Source organism: Gymnodraco acuticeps, unplaced genomic scaffold (assembly GCF_902827175.1).
Source record: "Gymnodraco acuticeps unplaced genomic scaffold, fGymAcu1.1, whole genome shotgun sequence".
NCBI classification, from domain to species: domain Eukaryota; kingdom Metazoa; phylum Chordata; class Actinopteri; order Perciformes; family Bathydraconidae; genus Gymnodraco; species Gymnodraco acuticeps.
The window spans coordinates 799729-822438 of NW_022991127.1; the positions used below are offsets into that span (position 1 = coordinate 799729).

At 40.0% G+C, this 22710-nt stretch overlaps 1 protein-coding gene across 2 annotated transcripts in view; it reads right to left on the reverse strand.

The window, feature by feature from the left end:
• Nucleotides 1–22710, reverse strand: part of LOC117560326 (polypeptide N-acetylgalactosaminyltransferase 10-like) — a 68401-nt gene that overhangs the window by 44602 nt on the left and 1089 nt on the right. For both annotated transcript variants that reach the window (XM_034237178.1, XM_034237177.1), the window contains exons 2-4: nt 11653–11755; nt 7623–7761; nt 2987–3153 (exon numbers count right to left, since the gene is read on the reverse strand). In XM_034237178.1, the coding sequence (XP_034093069.1) occupies nt 2987–3153; nt 7623–7761; nt 11653–11755 (409 nt within the window). The remainder of the gene's footprint in view (nt 1–2986; nt 3154–7622; nt 7762–11652; nt 11756–22710) is intronic.

Genomic DNA, 22710 nt, shown 5'->3' on the forward strand with positions numbered 1-22710 from the left:
CTACTTAAAAGGCTTGGTAGGGTACTTGTAACTGAGCCTCTACAAACTCCTCACACTTGTTAGTGTACTTGAGTACATCTAAAATAAAGTACTCTTGAATCATATCTGAATAATGAGACTATCTTCTTTTCTTTTTTAAATCTAGTTCGAGGAAACTGATTCAAGGAAAGTTTGTGTAATATAGGGATCGTGGATTGAATACCATATCAGTCAAGTGGTGAAGCATTATATAGTATAGCCTAAAGCAGGTACAATGTATATGAACTGCCAAGTCTCTTCTTTCTTCGCTTGGGTGAGAGAAAGATTTAAAGGCCGCTTAAATGTACTTTAGGTCGAAGCTAGGGTATTGTGTTGCCTGTCAGAGAGCTCAATAAAATAGATTCACTGCAGGGCAGAAAGATATGTCCACGCATTATTTAACATTGGGCTTCTATAGAAATGACCACAGAAACTTTGGAAACAGATTTTTGATACATGTGTTGCTTGAGGTTGTTGGAGTATATACTGCAGGCAAAATACTGTACTGATACTACTTTTTTTCGCTGCAAAAATGTCTCACTTAGTCCTCAGATAAAGTGTGCAGTTTCTAAACCGAGCGAGCCCTAATAGTTGATAAAGCTGACTTTGCATTTCATTAAAAACATGACTCATTTAAAGTAAGCTAGTCAGTAGATAATCTTACATAACTCTTCTCTACACCTGATTGGATAATTGCACCACTCACTGAATTAGTCTTGGGTAAGAGTGCTGCTACCATGACATGTGTTCTCTAAATTAAGCTCAGAAGGATATTTTTGGGTATGAGACATAAATACTAGGGCCGGGACTTTAACGCGTTAATTAAGATCAATTAATTACACAAAAATTAACGCGTTAAAAAAATTAACGCATTTTAATCGCACTTATTTTTGCACCGCGGAACGTTTCTCACTGGATGAGTTTCAGGCGTACCGATTATACTGGAGCACCAACTAACGTTCATGACTTCAGACAACAACAAACCACAGTGAACAACAGTGGGAAATGTTGTTTTAAAAAACGGACGGATGGAAGCGTCGATAAGAGCACGGTTGTGTGCAAATTATGCAAAAAGGAATTCGCATATCACCGCAGCACATCAAGCCTCAAGTATCACCTCAATGCAAAAACATATAGCAGCTAGCGTGGAAGCTAGCGTGGACGTTAGCCTCTTTTATCGCATTCACACCAAAAAGAGCCGGTACTAAAATTAGTTCATGAGAACCTTTTTACCCCCACGAAAGTCCCTGCTAGAGAGCAGAGAGCTGCTAGAGAGCAGGGACTTTCGTTCGGCTCTCTTGTGAGAAAAGAGCTATATTTCTGATTGGCTGGGCGGATTGCAAACCACGCCCCGTAAAACTCCCAAAAAGTTTTGTGAAGCCGCCATTTTATTATCCTCGCATTAGCATTATTAGCATTAGCCCAGCGCAGAAACGCAGAGAGACTAACTTATGGCAACACAAAATAAAACATGGGAGTGGTGGAGATGAGGAGGTGTCGGCGTTCTGGCGATTTACTAGGAAGGCTTCAGTAGAAGCTGCTGGGACTCCCAGCAGCTTCTACTGAAGCCAGTCCCCAACTCCGGGGACTTCCGGCCGGGGACTTTGGGCGGCAGTATACGCCGTGAAGTGGTTTGCGGCCTGCCAGTAAACCCAAAGCAGAAGAAGAAGAAGTGACGTCAGCGGCTTCATTTGCCTAATCCACCCCCAGGTTCAAAGAGTTCTCATGAACTAAATTCTCATGAACCTTTGTGGGAAAAGTACTGCGGTGTGAATGCGCCTAATGGTATACTAAAATCCATGTGAAAAAAATTGCTTCTCACTGTTCTTAGGTCAAATATTTACATGTGATTAAAAATGCGATTAATTTCGATTAATTAATTACAAAGCCTCTAATTAATTAGATTAATTTTTTTAATCGGGTCCCGGCCCTAATAAATACACATTGAGGTTGCAGATCGAGTGTAGATGTTATATATAATATTATAAATATGAAGCTTAAGTAGTTATTTACAAGCTACAGGTTGCAGAAAGAGAGTATCAGCATGTCAAATTAAGCTTAGACGTTTCCAATTGTCCACTGATCAATGTAGTTTACAACTCAGGGGTTTAGTCTGTTTCATTATGGATGGTTTTTGTTTCTAGAGACACATCTTGAACAAATTAGGATGGCTTTGTAAGGCTGAGAGTAAGGACGTCAGACAGACTGAGAATGTTCTAAAAGCCTATTGGTTGAAGAGATAGTGTTTCAGAAGTGCATGAGGAGTCAGAGGATGTTTGAAGGCCATCATCTGAGTCCTTTGCCAAGTGGTTATTGAGTCTTTGCTGCTGATCGATCATTTTTCTTCTGTTATTCGGCTTGGAAACTCTCTCAGCCCCTGATAGATGGAGAGCCATCTAACCTGTCAGCACTGTCAGGAATACATATGAGATCCTCTGACTAGAAACTGGAAAATGAGCCAATGCTACACACAGAGGCTTTTGGATGCCTCAGATCGCTCAATTGACAGTAAGATACCACTGTTCTTCTGCCAGTGTATTGCCTTTAGTGTTCTAAGGTTAACACATCTCACTTATCGCATTCATATAATTGAACATAATGAGAAAAGTGTACAGAAGTCCCTGATGGAAACCCAGCGATACCCTCTACATTGTTTCACTGAATCATCTTAAGTCACACCAAGATCCACTATCTTCAGTCCCACAAATAAATATATGTTCATATCTAAATCCATTGCCACAAATATATCTGCACACAATAACCCATCATAGCATGCTCAGGTCATGGGCCTCATGAAACCCTGTGTAATTTCAACACTTTCAACCATAAGTGTGGAATCAAAAATCGATGTCATAGCTGTTCAAATATCAATTACAATACACACAGAAAGAAGTGACATAAATCAACCTCTTTTTCTAGTCTGAGGAGATGTTATCTGTAATGTGTGTGTGTGTGTCTTCTCCTGTACCTTTGTCGCTGAAGTCGTCGACCAGGATGATCTCTGCGATGAGCTGTGGAGGAGAGCGGTTGAGCACGCTGTGAACGGTCCTCAGCAGCGACGACCAGCCTTCGTTATGGAACGGGATGATGATGCTGGTGTTGGGCAGCTTCTCTGCATACAGCTTTGGTTTACAGCTGCAAACAGGAAAAGTGAAAAAAATTAAGAAATACCCCCAATGTAATAGGGTGGCCATTTTACTACTATTTCATTTAATTTGTTTTCATTTGTTTTCATTTTTTTCATTTGTTCGGTTCATGGTATGCACAACTTCATGTATAACAATTATTTACAAAACATGTCTCTATAAACACACCATACCCGAAAAGGAGCCGGGAGAAGAAAATAATCTTATATTACCTGCCGCTTTCTATGAAAATAAAAATAAATAGAAATAGATGGTCTGTCCGTCATATTTTCTTATTCACAGCCAATCATAACGGTATCGTAGGAAAATAAGAGAAACACAAAAAATACTTAGTTCCCACTTGACAGTTCACGGAACAAACAAAAAAACAACACCAACATCTCCATGTTTTATTAATCCACCTTATTAAGGGAAGGAAGCAACTTCATTCACACCCTCATCCTGCAATCGACTGCTCAGCAAATGCCGGGTCAGTGAGGTGACATATGGATTCAGTGCTCAGATGAATGTGTTTGAGAAGGCTGATGAACAGCAGCTCTACTCAGCTTCCTAAAATCCACAAGCAATCTTCTCTGAAACCGTTATTCAATCTATTTTTTCTATCATTTGCTATTACAGTGAAAATTGTATTCGCTCGCCTCTCGAAGATATGATAACAAAATAAATAATGAAAGAGCCCATTTGGTTTTATAAATTAAACACATTTTGGGTTTGGTACCAAATTGTATCCTGTTATTATATTATTATTAAACTATCAAAATAATGTAGATGATACATTAATAATAAAAACAGATGATCAAAATCTTGAAAACAGCAGCAAAGGAAAAGATTGCTCTACGTGGATACAACCACATAAGCCTCCTGTTATAATGATGATTTGAAGATATTGTGATCATGGCATTGTCTCCTGCCAGAACATATAAAAGGTAATGCAAACAACAAATCCCCTTTTAAAACATGATGCCTGAGTAATTGTTGATGACATGGATATGCATGATATTTGGTTAGGTCTGGACAAACATAATGACTGGGATAGGGATCACAGTGTTGTTGAAATAACAAATTCATCCTTTGTTATCATAATTAAAAGAAACCAATATTGACTGTTGAGAGAGATATTAAGTGGGTTTTAGTCTGGCTCTTTGTTCTTCATATCTGGACTTTGAGGCACTATAACAACATATCATTACTTCTACCTTTGCTAAGGGCCAATGGTGCATTCACATGCTCCTCAGATGGATGCATTTCCTGAATTGCAACGTTGTTTTCCCAATTCATAAGCCTTAACTAGTCACGTGGAAACATCATAGATGACAAAAAATAGATGTGTGGTATTGGTCAATGTGTTAAAAAAAAGAAAAAATTAAACTATAAATTGAGTGTTCGCCCTGTGTTCCAGATATGCTCCAAATTGTAATGTGTTCTTCCTTAGTCCATGCTACACCCATCGACAAAGTTTCATGAAAATAGGGCCTGTCTTTTTCCTTCAATCCTGCTGAGAGACAATGCAACAGCGACCAAGCTATAACTATAACCTCCTTCCTTGGGCCAGGTTAATATTATAAAATACTAATAGTAAAACAGGAATTAAATAGGTCATTAGGTGGAAGCAACAACTTTAATAATAAGTCAGCACAATTGAGCTCAGTGCAGCCTGTGCATTGAGGCCATCAGAAGCAGCTTTTATTTGATTATTTGCAGCACATACAGCGGGTATCAGTTGCCGTAGTTGTTAACATGTGCTCGGATGACAGGTTACAGCGATCACCTTGTACGCGATGATTATAGCGAGCGGCAGGACGCCTGAAAAGGAGCTAATCATGGAGAGAGAGTTATGGCCCCTCGCTGACGGAGAGAGAGAGAGCGTGTGTAGTGAACTGTGTCAGTCGATCAATGTCCGTGTTGAACATCGGCCTGCGTGTTATTCATTCAAATATGAACGCTGGGAGAAAGGCAGAGGGAGTGATAGGCAGGCAGCAGGCTGGTGACTCTTAACAAACCCTGTCCAATTCCACAGGGGACAGAGAGTGTGTGTTTGACTGTGTGTGTGTGCTTCAATTAAATCTTGTCAGAGTGCAGAAATCGAATGTGTCACTCGCAGGTCTGGGACTTGCTGCCTCTGAGGCACCGACAACATGCCAATCAACAAGAGGCAGACGCCTGCAGGGCACACAGGGTGAAGGAATTTGTGGTGGGGGGTTGGGTAGAGCAGGTGTGTCCATGTGATTGGTCACAGGAGAGAGATAAGTGTCTGGCAACCACATGGACGTCCTTAACACCATTTACATGCAACAAATTAAATGACAGGCTAAGGTAGGACTATGATTATAGCAGTTGTCACATAAACACTTGCACAGATAATGACTGTGGAGAAGGACCTGACTTAGTTGAGTCATCTGAAGACTTGGTTTGACTTGAGATATAACTACAACATTGTTGAACATTATTTTAGAAATGTGTCTAGAATGACCTTGTGTTGTAAAGAAAAATTGATTTTTAAACAACAGGCTTGATCGTGGTTAAATATAAATAACTCTAATAATAGCTTTGAACATTTTAGGAAATGCTGTGTCATTGTAACGACCAGCATTTAGAGACCTGAGGGACTTGGATCTGAACTTGCAATCTGCAAAGAAAAAATTACACTTGCCCCAAAATATGTGCATGTATGAGTTTTCAAAATGAGTTAATTAAATAAGACACTTAACCACCATAAAACCAGGATTAACATTATCTCATGCATATCTATCATCAGCTTTGGAACTAAATTACAAGCCGGATAAACAAAACACGCACTTCAAATGATTTGTTATATACATCTGAATACCTACCAGCACAGAAAGTTACAGCAAGAGTCTAGGAAAACCTGATTTCTAAACACTGAAGTTAAATGAAATAATGGGAATGGTCAAAAGCCAGATGATAGTCCTTGTCAGGGAAAAAAAAAACTGTGATTAAAGGCCTTCCTCAATGCCATTGTGGGATTGAATGTGAGCACATGATTCACAGGTGTCTGATTATATTCTGGCTTCAAAATCCCAAACTTTAAAAATACTTTCTGCCCCAGCAGTAATCCTTTACAAATACTGCACCAAACATTCTCTCCACCACCTGCTGTTCCCATGAAGATGAATACACAGGCGGATCTAAAGAACTCACAACAACTTCCCTATTTCACTGAATAAAGTGCAATGTTTATATAAAACAAAACAACACATTGATATCCAGGCTTGGATTTTCGTCATTTTAGGGGCAAGGCCATTTGGCCTTTGGTGTCACACATTTTATCAGGGCGGAAAGGCCACATGCCAGGGCACAAAGGCCATTGAGGGAAAAATTGGGATTTGGAGCTTACGAATAAATAAACTTTCTGATAAGAAAAACACACGAATGACATGGAAAACAAATCACTTTTTTTATATCAATTATGTCAAACATGATATCATCCTATAGGCCTATGCCTCCTTAGTATTACCATGTATCAAATTAAATACTTTACTTTGAATAATTAGTGTTTGGTATGTTTTCCATCTACTACTTCTCCCATTCACAAATCCGAAATCAAATCAAAAATTCTATTAATATGTAACATGTGTGTGTGTGTGTGTGTGTGTGTGTGTGTGGGGGTGTGTGTGGGTGTGTGTGTGTGTGTGTGTGTGTGTGTGTGTGTGTGTGTGTGTGTGTGTGTGTGTGTGTGTGTGTACCACAGACTGTCTGTGTCATGTCTGTCTTTAGGACGTTGGTGTGAGATTGGACGGAGCAGCTACAACGTTAGTTTAGCCTGATCGATCCGATCTCCATTCAGAAAACACGCATTTTAAAAGGTTTTTCGCCTGCCGTCTTGTCTGCACACTTTTCAAAGCATGGTTTTTACTAACCGTTACCCGTATTTAGTTAATTCAGCATCATTTTGAAATGTGTATTACAATTAAATCACGGTAAAATAGGTTAAGTTTGTCGTAGTTGGTTTCCACCACAGTATTTACATGGATATAAGCCCCGCCCCCTCTTCACCGCGGTGAAACCGGGTGAAACTCCAGCGGTTAGAGCAATGCGAATATTCACATCGCGTCCGTTGTGAACGCAGAATAATGCAGTTCAGAAACCACTGTTCTGACGCTTTTAAAGCAACTTCAAGATTTTAACAGTGTGAGGGGCTCAAAGGCCATGGTGGCCGTAGGACGTACAATTATTTGTGGGGCATAACGGCCAGAGCGAGGGGCTACGACAGCCATGGCCTCCGTGAAAATCCCACCCTGTTGATATCACACCATCAGGTAATCAAAGCCATACTTTTGATTATGACAGTATTCATTTCAGAGCCTTTTGACATTTCACCATCAAGCCAATACACTTTCATTGTCGACTGTACATTGTAAGCTCCTCGATGTGTTTTAAGAGTGTTTTGATACATTTACGGGAATGCACACAGACTCAACACACTCATACAGGACTCACTTTGGATGGCGGATGTCAGGGACGGATCGATTGAGGGAGATCCGGTCGCTGATGTAAATGTTGAATCCGTTCTCCCTGTAGGCCTGGTCGACCCGGTCAGTTTCTGTCAGAGGAAACGGCTTCCCCTGTTCACCGTTACCTGCATCAAAAACGTACATCTGATCAGTAAAAAGAGACTCTTTATAAAGCATCCTAGACACATGCATATGGAGTCAAAGACCATTTCAAATTAATGAATACATACTAGGTACGAATGTTAAATCGAGATATATGGATACAATAACTACAATTTCAGCTGCATTTAAATATTTACTAAACATTGTGTCTGTTTTACACAATCCTTAAAGCATGCTGAACCTTCGAATTCTATGTCTATTGAGACAAAATCATTTAAAAAAAAAAAGAAACTAGCTATATTTATAAAATACATCTAAATGATTGCAGTATTCAAGCACAGCCATTTTTATATTTTTCTTGATGAATCAATGTGTGGAGTCTGGTCTACGAAATGTCAGAAAATAGTCAAAATAGAAGCTTCCCAATTCCAAAATGGACAGTTTAATATTGTTAATGACTAAGAACATCAGCAAAATCTTCTGATTTGGAGGCAAAATGACAAATCAATAAAATATATAGGAATACGTTTTCAGTCCATTGAGTAATTCATTAAAGGTAGGGTAGGTAAGAATGGAGAAACCAGCTCGAGTGCGCTAGAATTGGAAATTACGCAGCCAAAAATAATCTGCCCCTTCCTTCAGACTTCCTTACAGAGCCCCTCCTCCAACACACATGAACGCGCACATGACCAATGAGGGCACTAGATAAGTTTGTGCACAGATGGAAGGCTGACAGGCAGGTAGGCCATCCAGTTATTTTCGGCGGGCCGGTGAAAATAATTGTTCGGGCTTTTTACAGTGCTACGGCTTCCACAGATGAAAGTGTTTCTGCAGAGAATTACCTACCCCACCTTTAATCAACTTATCATATAGACCAAGACAGTCAATACAAATCCATGATGTATACAATCTTAATATACACAGTATATAACACTTAGTTAGACATGTACTGTACACACAGCATGTCATTTATCACTCCTCAACAACCCTTCTCCACACTAACATTTAGAAATCTGTGCTCACCTCAGGAGTGCATCAAATTATGCTGTGCTGCATGTTTCATTAGCCACACATCAATGCACTCCACACAAACACACAGAGACGCATGCATAGAGGCTAATCTATAGTCAGGGGAAAGCATCAAATTAAAGTGAGCTGCCTTGTTCCATTAGGCATAAATGATCGGTCTGCATTCCTGAAGGTAATAACTGTGGAAAATAACTCCTCACTTTAATGGCTCATTTCGGAGATAAACACTTCTACTTAACATTGTGCTTTTCCCTGCATTATACACTTGTTACATAGATCACTTAAATGGTGTTTTCTATTGCTCCTTATGCAAATATATACCCTGAGAAAAATGTTGATAATTATGTTCTTCCAGAGTTTGTGTAGGGCAATGCACACTAGAAACGTTAAGACTTGGCTAGCGGCATTTATAGGTTGAATATTGAGACACTTGCTTTCTCTTTTTCTGCCTCTCCTTGCAGCTAAAATATTCAAACTCAGGCTCGTCATGTGCCTTTCTCTTTTAAATGTTCAAGCAAAATATAATCCTCACATTCCTACTTCATACTCCTCAAAAGGTTCAGAGAATGTCTACTGACGTAAAATAACAAAACTACTCTTAAAAAGTCAATAATGATTAGTGATTCACATTTCAAGTGATTTCAATGAAACAGAGACTCTAAAACAGGGGTGCCCAACCAGTCGATCGCGATCGACCGGTCGATCGCGGGGAGATTCCCAGTCGATCGCGAGATGTGTCTAAAAATAGAACAACAATATTCTGTTTTATCGTTAATGTCCTGTAACATAATCTTCCTGTTCCAGAATAATGCACATGAACGCATCAAAGCTTTGTGATTGGCCGGCGTGACCCCATGTGTCGGGGCGTGGCTGGTGAGCAGTGGGCAGTGCACTAGTTCGCTAACGTTGTCCGTGTCAACAGGAGTGACAGTCCGCACACACACAAGACCGCAATTATGGCAGAAGCAAAACATATATAATTTTCACTCCGAGTGGGAGGATGATTATTTTTGTATCTATTCCAATTCAAAGTCCATCTGTCTCATCTGCAATGCGAGCGTGGCTTTATCGAAGAAGGGTCATTTAGGAGCGGCATTTCAAAACAGTGCACAAACGCTACGAGACGGAATTCCCTCCTAATTCTGCCCTACGCTCCCAAAAGGGGAGGGGCCTGAGAGCACAGCTAAATGCACAGCAGTCCATTTTCACCAGGCCCAACAACAAGAGCAAGGCTGCTACCAGAGCATCTTATCGTGTCATGAAGTCTTTCAAAGACGGCGAAGTTGTGAAAGAAGCATTCCTGGAGGCTGCCGATGCGCTTTTGGGGGACAGTAAAAATAACAGTAGCATTTCAACAGGTTTTTGATATAATAAAAACTCAAGTTAGATACCGTTATTAATCAGCTGTAAGTTTGAGTTTGTTTGAACTTATTCATTATAATTATTGTACAAAATGGTATAAGAATGCAAACTTAAATTGATTATAGTCTATTATCAATTCAGGTTAAGAAACTAGTATTGCTTGCATCCTATTTTAAAAAGGCATTTATTTTTATAATCTACTAAAATGCAACAAAAAAAGGGTTTGATTCTATTAATGTTGTCTTTTGTATTGCACTGTTGCAGCAGATTCCTGTGTAGCTTCAGATCTGAGTTGTCTTATTAGTAAGCCTAATTTATACTTTTGTAGCAACACTATTTTTATATAATGGCAAAGAAAGGGTTCAGAGTCTTTTCTTTTTTCCCTGTGTCATATGTGGCAGCACTGTTCAATGTTTCTTGAAAACATTACCCACTGTAGTGACGTGTGAATAAACTCCAACTCTGTATCAACAACACTGTTGTGTAGCTTCAGTTAAATACTTGTATGTGTGTAGATTAGAAAGAGGTAAGATAAAGGATCTGCAGTATTTTATGAAGTATTAATCGTACAAAGGTCAGTTTTATACAAGTAGAAGTGTGTATTTACCTGGTAGTAGGCTGTCAGTAATGGCTACGCCTCTCTATTTGGACTGGTAGATCTCGGCAGACTGGCAACTTTAAAAGTAGCTCTCGGTTCAAAAAAGGTTGGGCACCCCTGCTCTAAAACAATATAATAAGGATGTATTGAATCTTGAGAAACACATTTAGGATTTGGATATGACACATGGTAGTGAATTCAAAACACATCCTTATTGCAGCGTAGAACCTGCACACTACAGGGAAAGGGAAATCCCCAAAAAGCATTAAATGGCCCCTTTAATCTTTTCTGCTGATCCTCCGGGAGACCATGTCCTTACAAGCAGTTAAAGTACTTAAACTGCAAAGTTATTAATCGCGTTTCCTTTCATATGTCAAGTGTTTTCTTAAGTTTCTTTACAACTCTGTCGTCTCTTGATGTGCCTTTCACCGCCCAATTACAGGTCTTATTGTCTTAGACAACTTGGCAATCTCTCAGAAATCCAGTGACTTTGCTTCTTAAGTATCATACCATATAAAGGGAAGTTAAATCTGTTGCATTTGTAACAAAGAGGCAAAGGTATGTTTCCCACTCAAGGCCTAAGACTGGATCAATGCTTATTTTAGAAGATTAACTGTGTTTAATCATGAACTAAGAACTGTAATCTCAGCCTTGATTCCCACTGACTCACAGAGACGAATAAAGGAAAGACTGCTGAAAAAACAGTGCTGTGGTGTGTGGTGTGTGTGTGTGTGTGTGTGTGTGTGTGTGTGTGTGTGTGTGTGTGTGTGTGTGTGTGTGTGTGTGTGTGTGTGTGTGTGTGTGTGTGTGTGTGTGTGTGTGTGTGTGTGTGTATGTGTGTGTGTGCTGAAACACAGCAGATGTTCTCAACAAAATAAACTGAACCCAGACTGAACAGCAGCGTCAGCACAGCGTTCGGACCTACCTGAGCGAGCAGCATCCCTCATCATCGCTTCGTAGTCGTGCCAGTCTGTCCGCCGCACACCATCAATTCCCACCTGAGCAACCTTTCTCATCTGGTTCAACCCCTGTAAGGCAAGAGAGAAAGAAATACAAACCAATAAAACTTCCATCAACTCTTCATTTAGCTGAAGTGTCTGAAAATATATGATGGATCACACAAAAGCTCTTCCTCTCATTACCTGGACATTAAGAGTTTCTCCCAAAAGAGCTTGAGCACCATTAAGGAGAACTTGATTAATTGAAGTAGAAGTCAAGAAGTTCTGCTTTTCTATTGAAGGTTTCTTAAGACACACACACACAAATAAAAACCTTAAAAAAGGTATGTCATATATTGCAGGGTTCAATAAAAAATAATGTATAGCATCCTATAATGCTAGCAAATATATAGTCATGTCAGCTGCGCATCTCCTTCCCTTCACTCCACTGCTGTCACAACATGGACAATGCACTGCACTCCCATCCAGAGAGACCCAGACACATCTGGTGAAAATATACTAAGTGCACTTTCCTACTTCATATATATATGTATATGTATAATTGCATATGTACAAATTCAAGAATATGTAATGCAAATGTAATTACATGCTGGAAACATGAAATTGCTCTTAGCAACAGCTGAGTTTGAGAGGCAGTGATGACTGACAGACGGGCCGAATTGAATGAGCCGGTGAAGGCATTTAAAATAAAGTGATTTAACACCACAGCCATTTAAGTTTAATTCAATTTGTGGGCAGTGTCTCGGTTTTTTTGTGCTTAATTAGCTCAGAATAATTAATTGCAAATGATTATGATTGATGGTGTAAGCGATGTGGGGAATTCTGATTGATTTGTAGGAGGAGGTCAGTGAACTGGAACCGCCAACACTGCCTTTCTGTGGAAAGGATCATCATAGAGGCTTATTTAACATTGATGTGTGTCTGCAATATTTGGGTTAAAATGTGAATTTGAGGTTGTCATAAGTTCCTGTTTCTGCTCTGCTTAGTTTTGTTCTTCAACAAGTAAAATATCTGTATACTTGTCCAACAATTCCATCACTTTTTCCTCTTTTTGCTTCATATTTCATGCATCTGTGCATTTCTTACGAGAAGGAAATGATTGTGCCACAACATGTAGAGGACTTTGCAATGAGCAAACCACCAGGGAATCTCACTCCCAGGAACAAAACAGTTTTAATCACTCAATACTAATACATAGGAAATGAAACTGGACACAACATTAACCCAGCATTCTAGTGGAACACCCGTTTCCTTCCCAACATACAGGCACATTTGTTTGAATTAAAATGATTGTATTATAATAGAATTACGTTAGTTTTGAATTGCAGTAGTGCAAGGTAAAATGCATTGCTGAAGAAACGAAGCTTGAACTGTGCACATACAATGAGGCCAATGGACAAGAATGTAATTTGTTCAACACAAATCTTAAAAGCAACCGTTTTCAGTAAGCTCCTAGAAACACACTGGATTCACCTGCCCATCACCAATCAGCAGACAGACAAAGTGAACATCTACAAGCTAAAGATCTAGATATGTGTATTCGTCTTGCAACCCTGATTGGAGGCATGATGTTTCAAGATTGTCTGTCCGTCTGATTTTTTCTTGCAAAGGTTATATTTCAGGATCGCTTCCAATTTGGAAACATTTCCAATTTGACTGAAAGATGACCAGAGTAGAATATGATGTTACGGTAGAATATCAAAGGTCACTGTGACCTCACAAAACCCTTTTCTTTGAAACTTAAACATGTATACAGTGTGCTCAATATGGCAATAACAGTCATGTATGATATAGTTAAATTATAAAGTGATGATTCTGTGTACAAATATGGAGGCAAACGGCAACTATATTGATAGGGGAGGCATACAGTGGAGCTTGAATTGATAGTGGAGGTTGCTCTGGAGTTGGTGGAGACCAAATCCGAGCTTAAAGGACAGCTAATATTTAATTCATTAACTGGGCACAAACATGACTCCAGTCATTTTGCTGCTGCCAATATTTAATCATAATACTAATTACACATTGATATGAAGTTTACTGTATCCAATTTCTTGTTTAGGGGTTTTCACTTATTGCTGCTTTTTTATGTTTGTCAATTGTTTAAAAGATACAAGCAAACCCACCAGCAAGTCTAGCCAGTATTTCTCTTTTGTATCACAGTCGCTCACCTGCTGCCACCTCACTAAACAAAACCCCCTTTTTCATCCACTCCAACCCCTGAAAAAGATCCAATTCAACCGGCAAGGCAGGTGGGGTCGATTTCAAATAAAGAAGGGAATCTATACCGCTGGGGGTCTGTATTGTGCAGTAACAACCACAAAACCGATACCTTCCTCATGAACGCTGGTGTGAGTGGCACTGGTATTCTACACAAAGAAAAACAGGACAGTAAATACAGTCATCTTTCTTCTTCTCTTTGTGTTACTTAATTTGCCTTCCTGCTGTGTGCTCTGCCACTACCTTCCTAATGGCCATCATTACAGAGATGTGGCTTCATGCTGCCACAAACTGTTTCTTAAACACTTGTTTTTTTCTGCTCTGGGCTTTTCTACTCCATCAATATTCAAGGTACAGCATAAATGTGCTAATAGGGCATGACAGGGGCTACACCAGAAACCATGCAGCCCATGTTTTATCCATCAACCATTCAATCATCAATTACAAAGCCTGGTGTCATATAAAAGACAGGCGGAAATGGAAATGACTTTGTCAAGCAAAACATTCAGCTTACAGGAAAAAAAGAGAGAGCAGAAGAGAATGAGGAGGACATAGGTTGATTTCACCTGCATGAGTGATCACTAATTAACTTCTGTGTAGCCTTTTATGGGTCTATTCATCTAATGTTTGCTGCTCAGACAATATCTGTCCCTGGGTGAAGATAAACGCTATGAGTTCCACTTTGAAGGCTTTGTCTGTGTGTGTGTGTGTGTGTGTGTGTGTGTGTGTGTGTGTGTGTGTGTGTGTGTGTGTGTGTGTGTGTGTGTGTGTGTGTGTGTGTGTGTGTGTGTGTGTGTGTGTGTGTGTGTGTGTGTGTGTCTTTAAGCACCATGAACAGAGGCATAGTTAAAGGGCTCTATTATATTTTTACAATGCAGTTGAACATTTGCTAATTCATCCCCGAGACAACAACATTGCAGCCATAGCTTTTTATTACTTGTATTTTTACTCTATAGCGCTATGCAGCAAGCTTATCACACTGGCTTTTCGTCTGGTGAGACCAAAAGGTATTGTAAAAATGAGTTATTACGGTAACAAAGAAATGGGTTGCAAAGGTAATGAAATAGCTGTAAAATGATTCACCCAAACTGTAATGCAGTATGTAATCATCAGTTGCATTTGCAGCAGATAACCTCCAGCCTGCTTAGTTTTACTTTTAGTGCAAAACACAAAGCCTATTGTGTCGAAACTTTAAATCAAAATCTGCCATACTGTAGATATCACTACACTGCAGATGTACTACATTGTACGCTTTGAATCTATTTTACCAAATATTGTTCTACTTCATTTCTTACCTGCTTATTTGGTGCCACCCCCCACTGCTCTCTGAAAATGTTGCACCTGACTAGACTTGAAAAGGTCTTCAGCACATCGAAAACAATGAGACTGCACCACAATGAAGGGAAATGCCATGGTATTAACCCCTGAGGTATCACCTTTTCTGCAAAGAGTTGCCTCGTCATGCTGTCTAGCAGTGGCTTATTTTTCACTGGATGTGCTAAGGCACAAGGGAAAACCTTTTCTCCATAAGTGAGTGACAGCAAAATAACAAAAGGCCAGTAACCTCTGAGGTCTCGGTTGTACCTGTTGGTTTTTCTTTTTCTTGTTCTTATAGAAAGCTCAAGGAGGTTAAAATGTCAGATTGTGGTTGCTATCCAGTCTGCATTGTGTTGTCTCCGTTTGAAAACACCCTGCTCTACCTTTTTCTCAATCTTTGCATTGTTTGTATTGATGTAACATATTAGCTATGCTTTTCAGGCTGTTTTGATGCCTCCAGGGGAAAACATGATTACATTGCCAAGTCAATTATTTACAGTAAATGTATAAACTAGTTGGTTGTATTTGTAATATTGGTATTAGCATTACAACTACATTTATCATTTGTAACAGAGCAGATGCACAGTAGCCCTTTGTGTTTACTGTATAAACTAGAGCTGGTTCTATCTTCAAAGAGTTGTCTAGAAAATGCAGGCCTTGCCCTTCTTTCAGCTTCCTGTATGAGTCAGGCATGGTGCAAATATAGGTGAGATGTGTCGGTAGGCTAGTAGGAAACATGTACTATTAATATATGTATTTACCATTCACAGTAGTGGCAATTTCAAAAAAGTGTGCATATATTTATATTCATTTGGCTTTGACATTATATATCCCCATATATGAGTTGTCGAGATACATTGTACAGTCACATAATGTGGCACCATCCTCTGGACAAAGTAGTTGCTGCTGTGGTAAGGATTTAAGAACATCAGTTAGTTAATTTAGTTATGGTCATGTGTTTGTCATCCTCTGCCCTCATTGCTGCTTGTCCTAAAGCACTGATTCAAATGATGTTAAGGTTAACTCTTGCACCACAATTTGTAGGAACAAATATGAATAGAAGCTGTTGGCTAACACGTGTTGCACTATTCAAGGCATTGTTACTTTGCACCCATTTTGAACAGACAATGCATTGCTGGTTTTCATCTGCTTTCAGGTCTGTGGTGCTGAACAAAGACGAGGAGTGAACAAGGAGAGATAGAGGACTCCTATTGGACTTCCTTTGTTTGGTGTGGGGGAGAAGCTGGTATTACCAGCAGAGCAGAAAGTCTGATAAGAACAGAGCTGCCCATTTGTTCTCTGAGGAGGACGAATCAGACCACCTTGGGTCAATACTTCTCTTCTCTGTTTCCTCTCTTCCTGCTAAGAGCCAACAGAAGCTCAGATTGGGAATGGAAGCTTTTCAATTATTTTGTTCTCCCCCTTCCTGTTCTGTCAGATCACAGGCAGATCAGCCTCAACCCCCAGAGACACAATTACCTGTCTTTCCTATTTCACCTCACCCTCTGCTCCTCCACCTTCAGCCACTACACAGGCAAGTCAATCTGCGCTAGAGGCTCACAAATCCCCCGTTAGCTTTTTCTTAGAACACCAAACTTCCGCGTGCACTGTCTGACCCACTCCCGCTTTAGTTCAGTGAGAGGCCCGGCAAGAGGGAGTCACACAAGTCACAAGTCATATCAGTGGCTAAAAACAGACACAGAGCAACATTATCATCCCACTTGAGTCCTGAGAGATACTGCTGTCTGAGTCAGACATGAGCTTGAGACAGAGGACCTCCAGGCGGACGCCCCTGCAGTGAGACACTCCACACCCCCTCAAAGAGAAGCTCAGAGAGGCCACTGCTGGGTCTGATATCCCAAAAGGAGTCATTACCCAGAATCCCGCTGAGAGGGAAGAGAGCAGAGCGAGGACCACATAGAGGCCAGGACTCACAGAGCCCTCAGACTTCCTGCTTGGATATTGATGGATTCTGATGTGAACACTGGTCTTACAAAATAACTGCTGTTACCAATGGTGAAATACGGATGCAGGCTCTCGCTTCTTTATCAAATGTTGAAACCAGCCTCTCATTTATCGGTCATGAGGTTTTTTGTTTTTGTTACAAGAAATCCAAATCCTTTTTCTATTAGAACATTGCATTCTGCTTGATATTAATGTATCTTATTAAAATGTTTTACTCCGAGAGACAAACTGCAGACTGGTTTTCAGGTGGAATTGATGGAGGGATAAACAGAGGACTTACACATAAGGAAACATTGGGAATGGGAGCAAATCTAGCAGTCAGGTTTCAACATTGCGAGTGATATGTTATGATGGACTTCCAGTAAGTAGTGGCTCTGTTTTCAGCCTGCAGGCTTTGTGTCGGTTTGTATATTTGTAAACATGCACTTATAATAAATAAGCTGCAAAAAGAAAAGCAGGTCAAGGTAAACTCAGAGGTACACAGTATGTGAATAGATATACAGTCAGCTGTGTATGTGCACATACTGTATACTGTACTTTATAAAGAAAGAACATCACTAATGCAATAGGGAGGTCAACTTCACAAAAAAGTACACAACAGCCTCCAGCAAAAAGCATTCCTGCCATCTCCAGCTTATGGCAGAGATTCTTTGAAACAGCTTTAGATGCACAGGATGTTCATAAAAAAACACTGATGGATACAACAGATATCTGAATTCGCAATCTTTTAACTAATAAAACACTGCTGCTAAGTTCATGAAATATTGCTAAACTCGCTCATCAAATGCAATGCTGCAGGAGATTGTTTTTGGTTTCAAGGTACTTTTGGGTGTACTTCAAGGTATTTCAGGTAAATATGTTGTTTTTCAGGAAGGTTCAAGAGGGGCTCCACTTGTGTAATGCAAGTGTTAGACGGCGAGTCATATACGCTTGAGTAGCTAAATGCTTGCAAACTAATTATTTCCTTTGTTTGCTGCCCTGCTTGTTGCCACAATGTATGTGTCTATGTGAACAGCTTCTATCAATAAACATTAAAATGCTTAAAGGAAAACTAGGAGGTTGTTTTTGAAAAATATAAATGTCAAGTGTTATGAAGTTATGTTGGATGGCCACAAACTAAATGTAATGTTCCTCTAATGTAGTGCAGGGGCTAAGGATTTTTACATATTTTTCAAACCTTGGCACATAGAACCGAAATATCTGTGTGGCAAGAATCTACTCAGCAAGTTACAACATGTGTTTTTCAATAAACAGACCCTGAGGGAGGGAAAGAAAACATGTTAAGAATCCTTTCACATGATTTTGACTTGCGAACAAAAGGAACTTTAAAAAACATCATGGTGTTTTAAGCATGGTGTGATGGACATGCTGGGGGGGGATCACTGGTAATTTACTGCTGTGTTGGTTCTGCTGGGATCACCGCCTCCACTGGCTCCAGTCCAAACCCATCCGAGCCGTTCAAATAAGCTCCTTATTATCGTGTCTGATGGAGAGGAAGGCTCGGGAATTAAAAGCAGAGGAAAAGACTGAACCATGCCATTAAAGGACCAGTGATTAGGAATTAGGGGAACTATTGGCCACATTAGAATCAGATGTGTTATAATGAAGCGGCTACCAATGTTTTCACTTTATAAGAGAAGGTTTGCTCACATTTGTCTGTTAAATTGAAAGTATATTAGCGTGGTGTTTTCATATGCTATGATAAAGGCCACCACAAAATGTATCTTTTTATCAGCGTCTTGTAAGAGCACCCAATGAAGCTCTCAGTCACAACACAGACAGAGGCAGTATCATCCCATTCTCCGTATGAATGTGTCTCTGTCAGCGGAATTCAGACAACACATGAGTGTACTGTCTCTGCTTGTTGACGCGGAGCAGGACTTCGGTCAACATTGGGCTACTAAAGAGCAGATGTGGTGGGTATTGTCTACCCTGCAGCATACTTTGGATCTTACCATTTTAAATGTTTCCATCTAAAGCAGACTTCTGCTGGGACTTTGTCACAAGTGTTGTGCTTAGCTCAAAAAACGGTCAGTGTGCTGCCTAAAGGCTTTAGCCACACTGGTGTGTCTAATGTAGGGCTAATTTCCCCCAAGGCCAATTTGTTTATAAACAACAGTAGCCGTCTTTTAAGCTTCTTACCCTTTTGACCTAATTCCTCACGGTAAAATATAAAAAACTGAAGCGTTTACAATCCAATTTTGAAATTGGAAACAAACACAGAACACATAAAGGGCTGCTGCTCGGCTCGGTTTGGGTTGAAATAACATCCATTTGATGCTTCTGGCCACAACTTCATCACGGACAGTTTGTGTTCAACATGCTCTACAATGAGTACTTTTCATTCAGCTAATTATTCTTCCTTGTATCCTCGCTCCTAAGGGGAAGAAACTGGATAAACAGCCTCAAAAAGCCTAAATGGTAATGGCCAAATCATTAAAAAGCCAACATGTTTCGACGGCTGTAGGTCTTCGTCAGGGCTAAAAACGATTGATATTGACAAATGTGGGCTAAAAGTGTCCTTCTGTCTCTGGATAATCCACATGACAAATCTCTGTAGCCAGTAGCTCCAATGAAAACTGCTCAAAGTCATTTGCCACTGTGATGTGCTGCTGTTCAGAAGGGCAGCTTTGTGTCAGACAATGAAGAACCTCCAAACCTCAAGGGTTTTTTCCACTGAAGGTTTTAACGGTTGCTCTGATAAACCTGAAGTTTGTTCCTACACAGAAGTCAGCAGCCGTTTTCAATAGTGGTGCACGATAATTATCGGTCCGATAATAGGAATTATGACGTCATCCCGATAAACCCGATACCAGTATTAATAGCCCAGATAATATACAATATATTTGTTGGGTCAAAAAAAAGAAAAAAATACTGCGGTGTGGGTGGATTTGGATGAGGGGCGCTTGTTTTTCACTCGGCTCCTCCCGTTTTGCCAGTACTGTGGTATTAGTGGTTTAAAGGAAGAGGGGAGTTTTTCACAAATCCAGCGCTCCCTAACTCATGCCTGGCTGTGACGTAAATGGTGTGCGGCCGTGAAGCCAGGACAGTAAACAAACATGTCGCCGGTAGTATGGGACTATTTCAAAGTTTCAGAGTTAGATAGTTCGCTTGCTATTTGTATTAACAAATGCAATGCAGAAGTTCCACGAGGAGGGAAAAAGGCAACGAGCTATAATACTTCCAACCTGATTAGTCACCTGAAACATCGCCATCAGTACGATGGTGTGTTAAAAGCGTACGAAGACGCCTGCGCTGCTAAACTAGCGGCGAATCCAAAGCCAGCTGCAAAGGCACCGGGGCTTTTACCTATCGACGAGGCTTTTGAAAAAGGCAAGAAGTTTGCCAGAGACGACCCCAGGGCTAAAACGATCTCTAACTTCATTATAGAAATGATGGCGCTTGACGAGAGTCAAAACTGTTCTTGGCTTTGTTTTGTTCATAGTAGTAATGCTCATGTCATTTGCTCACTACTAGTCTTTTTTTACCACCAGGTGTGCAAAAACTACAGGTACATTTAATATATATATATATATTATATTATTATCGGTTATCGGTATCGGTATTGAGAAGCAGGAAGTTATCGGTATCGGTTTCAAAAAACCAATATCGTGCATCCCTAGTTTTCAAATAATTCTCCTCACTACATTCCTAAATACGTTTGTTCAGGCTTCAAATGAAAATGATGGAGAAACTGAACATACTCATATGGGTCAAAATAACCTTAGCTGCAGTAGTGGTTTGAGAAGATTCAATGGATGTTTGGATACGTTTGACATGACTGGTTGTCAACGTGGAGATTCACTGTAAGAAATTACAAACTACAATTTATGTTCACTAAAATTATTCAGACAAACTGCAAAACAAGGCTAAATAAAATATTGTATGCCACTAAAAAATGTTGTCTTCTTCTCCTTCTTCTTTCAAAGTGAAAAACAACATATTATATTTGATCTAATACAGCAGGGATTGTGTATGCGGCCCGTTCTGTTTATATTTACTGTAATAGGCTCTGATCTTAATCTGATGGTTTAAGCACTGCCGTCTACAAGTGAAGCAGACAGGAGCCAACAAGGGGAGGAAATATCGGCTACCGCTGTCCCCAACAAGACTTATGTGGAAAATACTGAATGGGATAAGGGTATTGATTTGTATCTACCTCAGTGAAACCATAACAGCCCACAGGGAGCACTCGAGCACAGGATACAAACAACACGTATTGCTGCTTACTTTTAATCCTTTGCCCTTTGTTCAATTGCTTTTAAAAGATTGCAAGAATAAAAAGCAGAACAGAAGAAAAAAGCTTGCAGCTAGTTTCCAGCAGTGTAAAAAAAGGCTTGTATTAGCAACTTAAAGATGAATGTTGGTGCTTCCTGATGTGAGTCAGCCTGTGTATTTCCCTGCTTTTCACCCGAGGCAAACATCAACCCAATCGCATTAGGTGTAATCACTATTACTCACCAGCTTTCTGTACATCTTTTGTACTGAGGTAGAGTCATAACACAAAGTCGTCAAAGTCAACCCGAGGCAATGCAATCCTGAGTGGCTTTTAAAAAACTCCTGTGTAAACTAATTATTATAAGTTTCCAAATGAAATGTCAACATGTTTCCTTCAGTTACCCTCCAGAACACGGCATCATTTTAAGATCTGATACCCGTCATGGAAGACATTTATAAACGCCTTTCAAAATCATCTGCTATGACAGAGTCAACACACAAGCTTCCGTACAGAGTATGTAAGAATGTGTCTTATATTCACACACACTCACACACCTGTAGTTGCGCGAGGTGCTGAGGATCAGGGTTCAGTGTCTGGCTCCAAGGACACTTTGACATGCGGAGAAGAGAAGAGGAGCCAGGGATCAGCCAACCATGCAATTATTGGATGACCTGCAGCACCTTCTTCCGACTAACTGACTTCTTGGGTTGACTTCCTCCATCTGCAGCCTTCTTACTATATAGCAACATCACATGCCCTACAACCTTCCCTGGCATGATTGACACTCTACAAGGATTATGCTGCGACTTCCATTATATGTTTAAAAACCATGGAGAAAAAAAAGATGGATCAACTCATCAAGTCAACACTAATATCATGTTCCATTTCTTTTACTTGTTTTGGTGCAGAACTTTGAACATATTGAGAGTCTATAGGACAATCATTTCAACAGAACAAATACAAAAATGATCTCACTCCCTCAGAGTAGTTACAGCAAAAGACTACTTGAATGCAACACATATGTTATAGCCGTACTGTTGTTGAAATAATTTGGGATATCAAAGGCAATCTATGCAAAATGTTCTAAAATAAATGTGATCCACATCAAAGTGCAACAAGGAGTAATTCAACAGCATTAAATCTAACACTTTGCCACAAAGTAAGGGTAAATGACTGATGACTCTCGCAGTAGAAGGTTTATTAAAAGGGTAAACTGATTATCCCAGTAAAACTGACACTATTTCCAGGAACCCTCGTCAAAAGAGGGAGAACAGAAAACGTGTTAACATCGTAGACGTGAATCCTA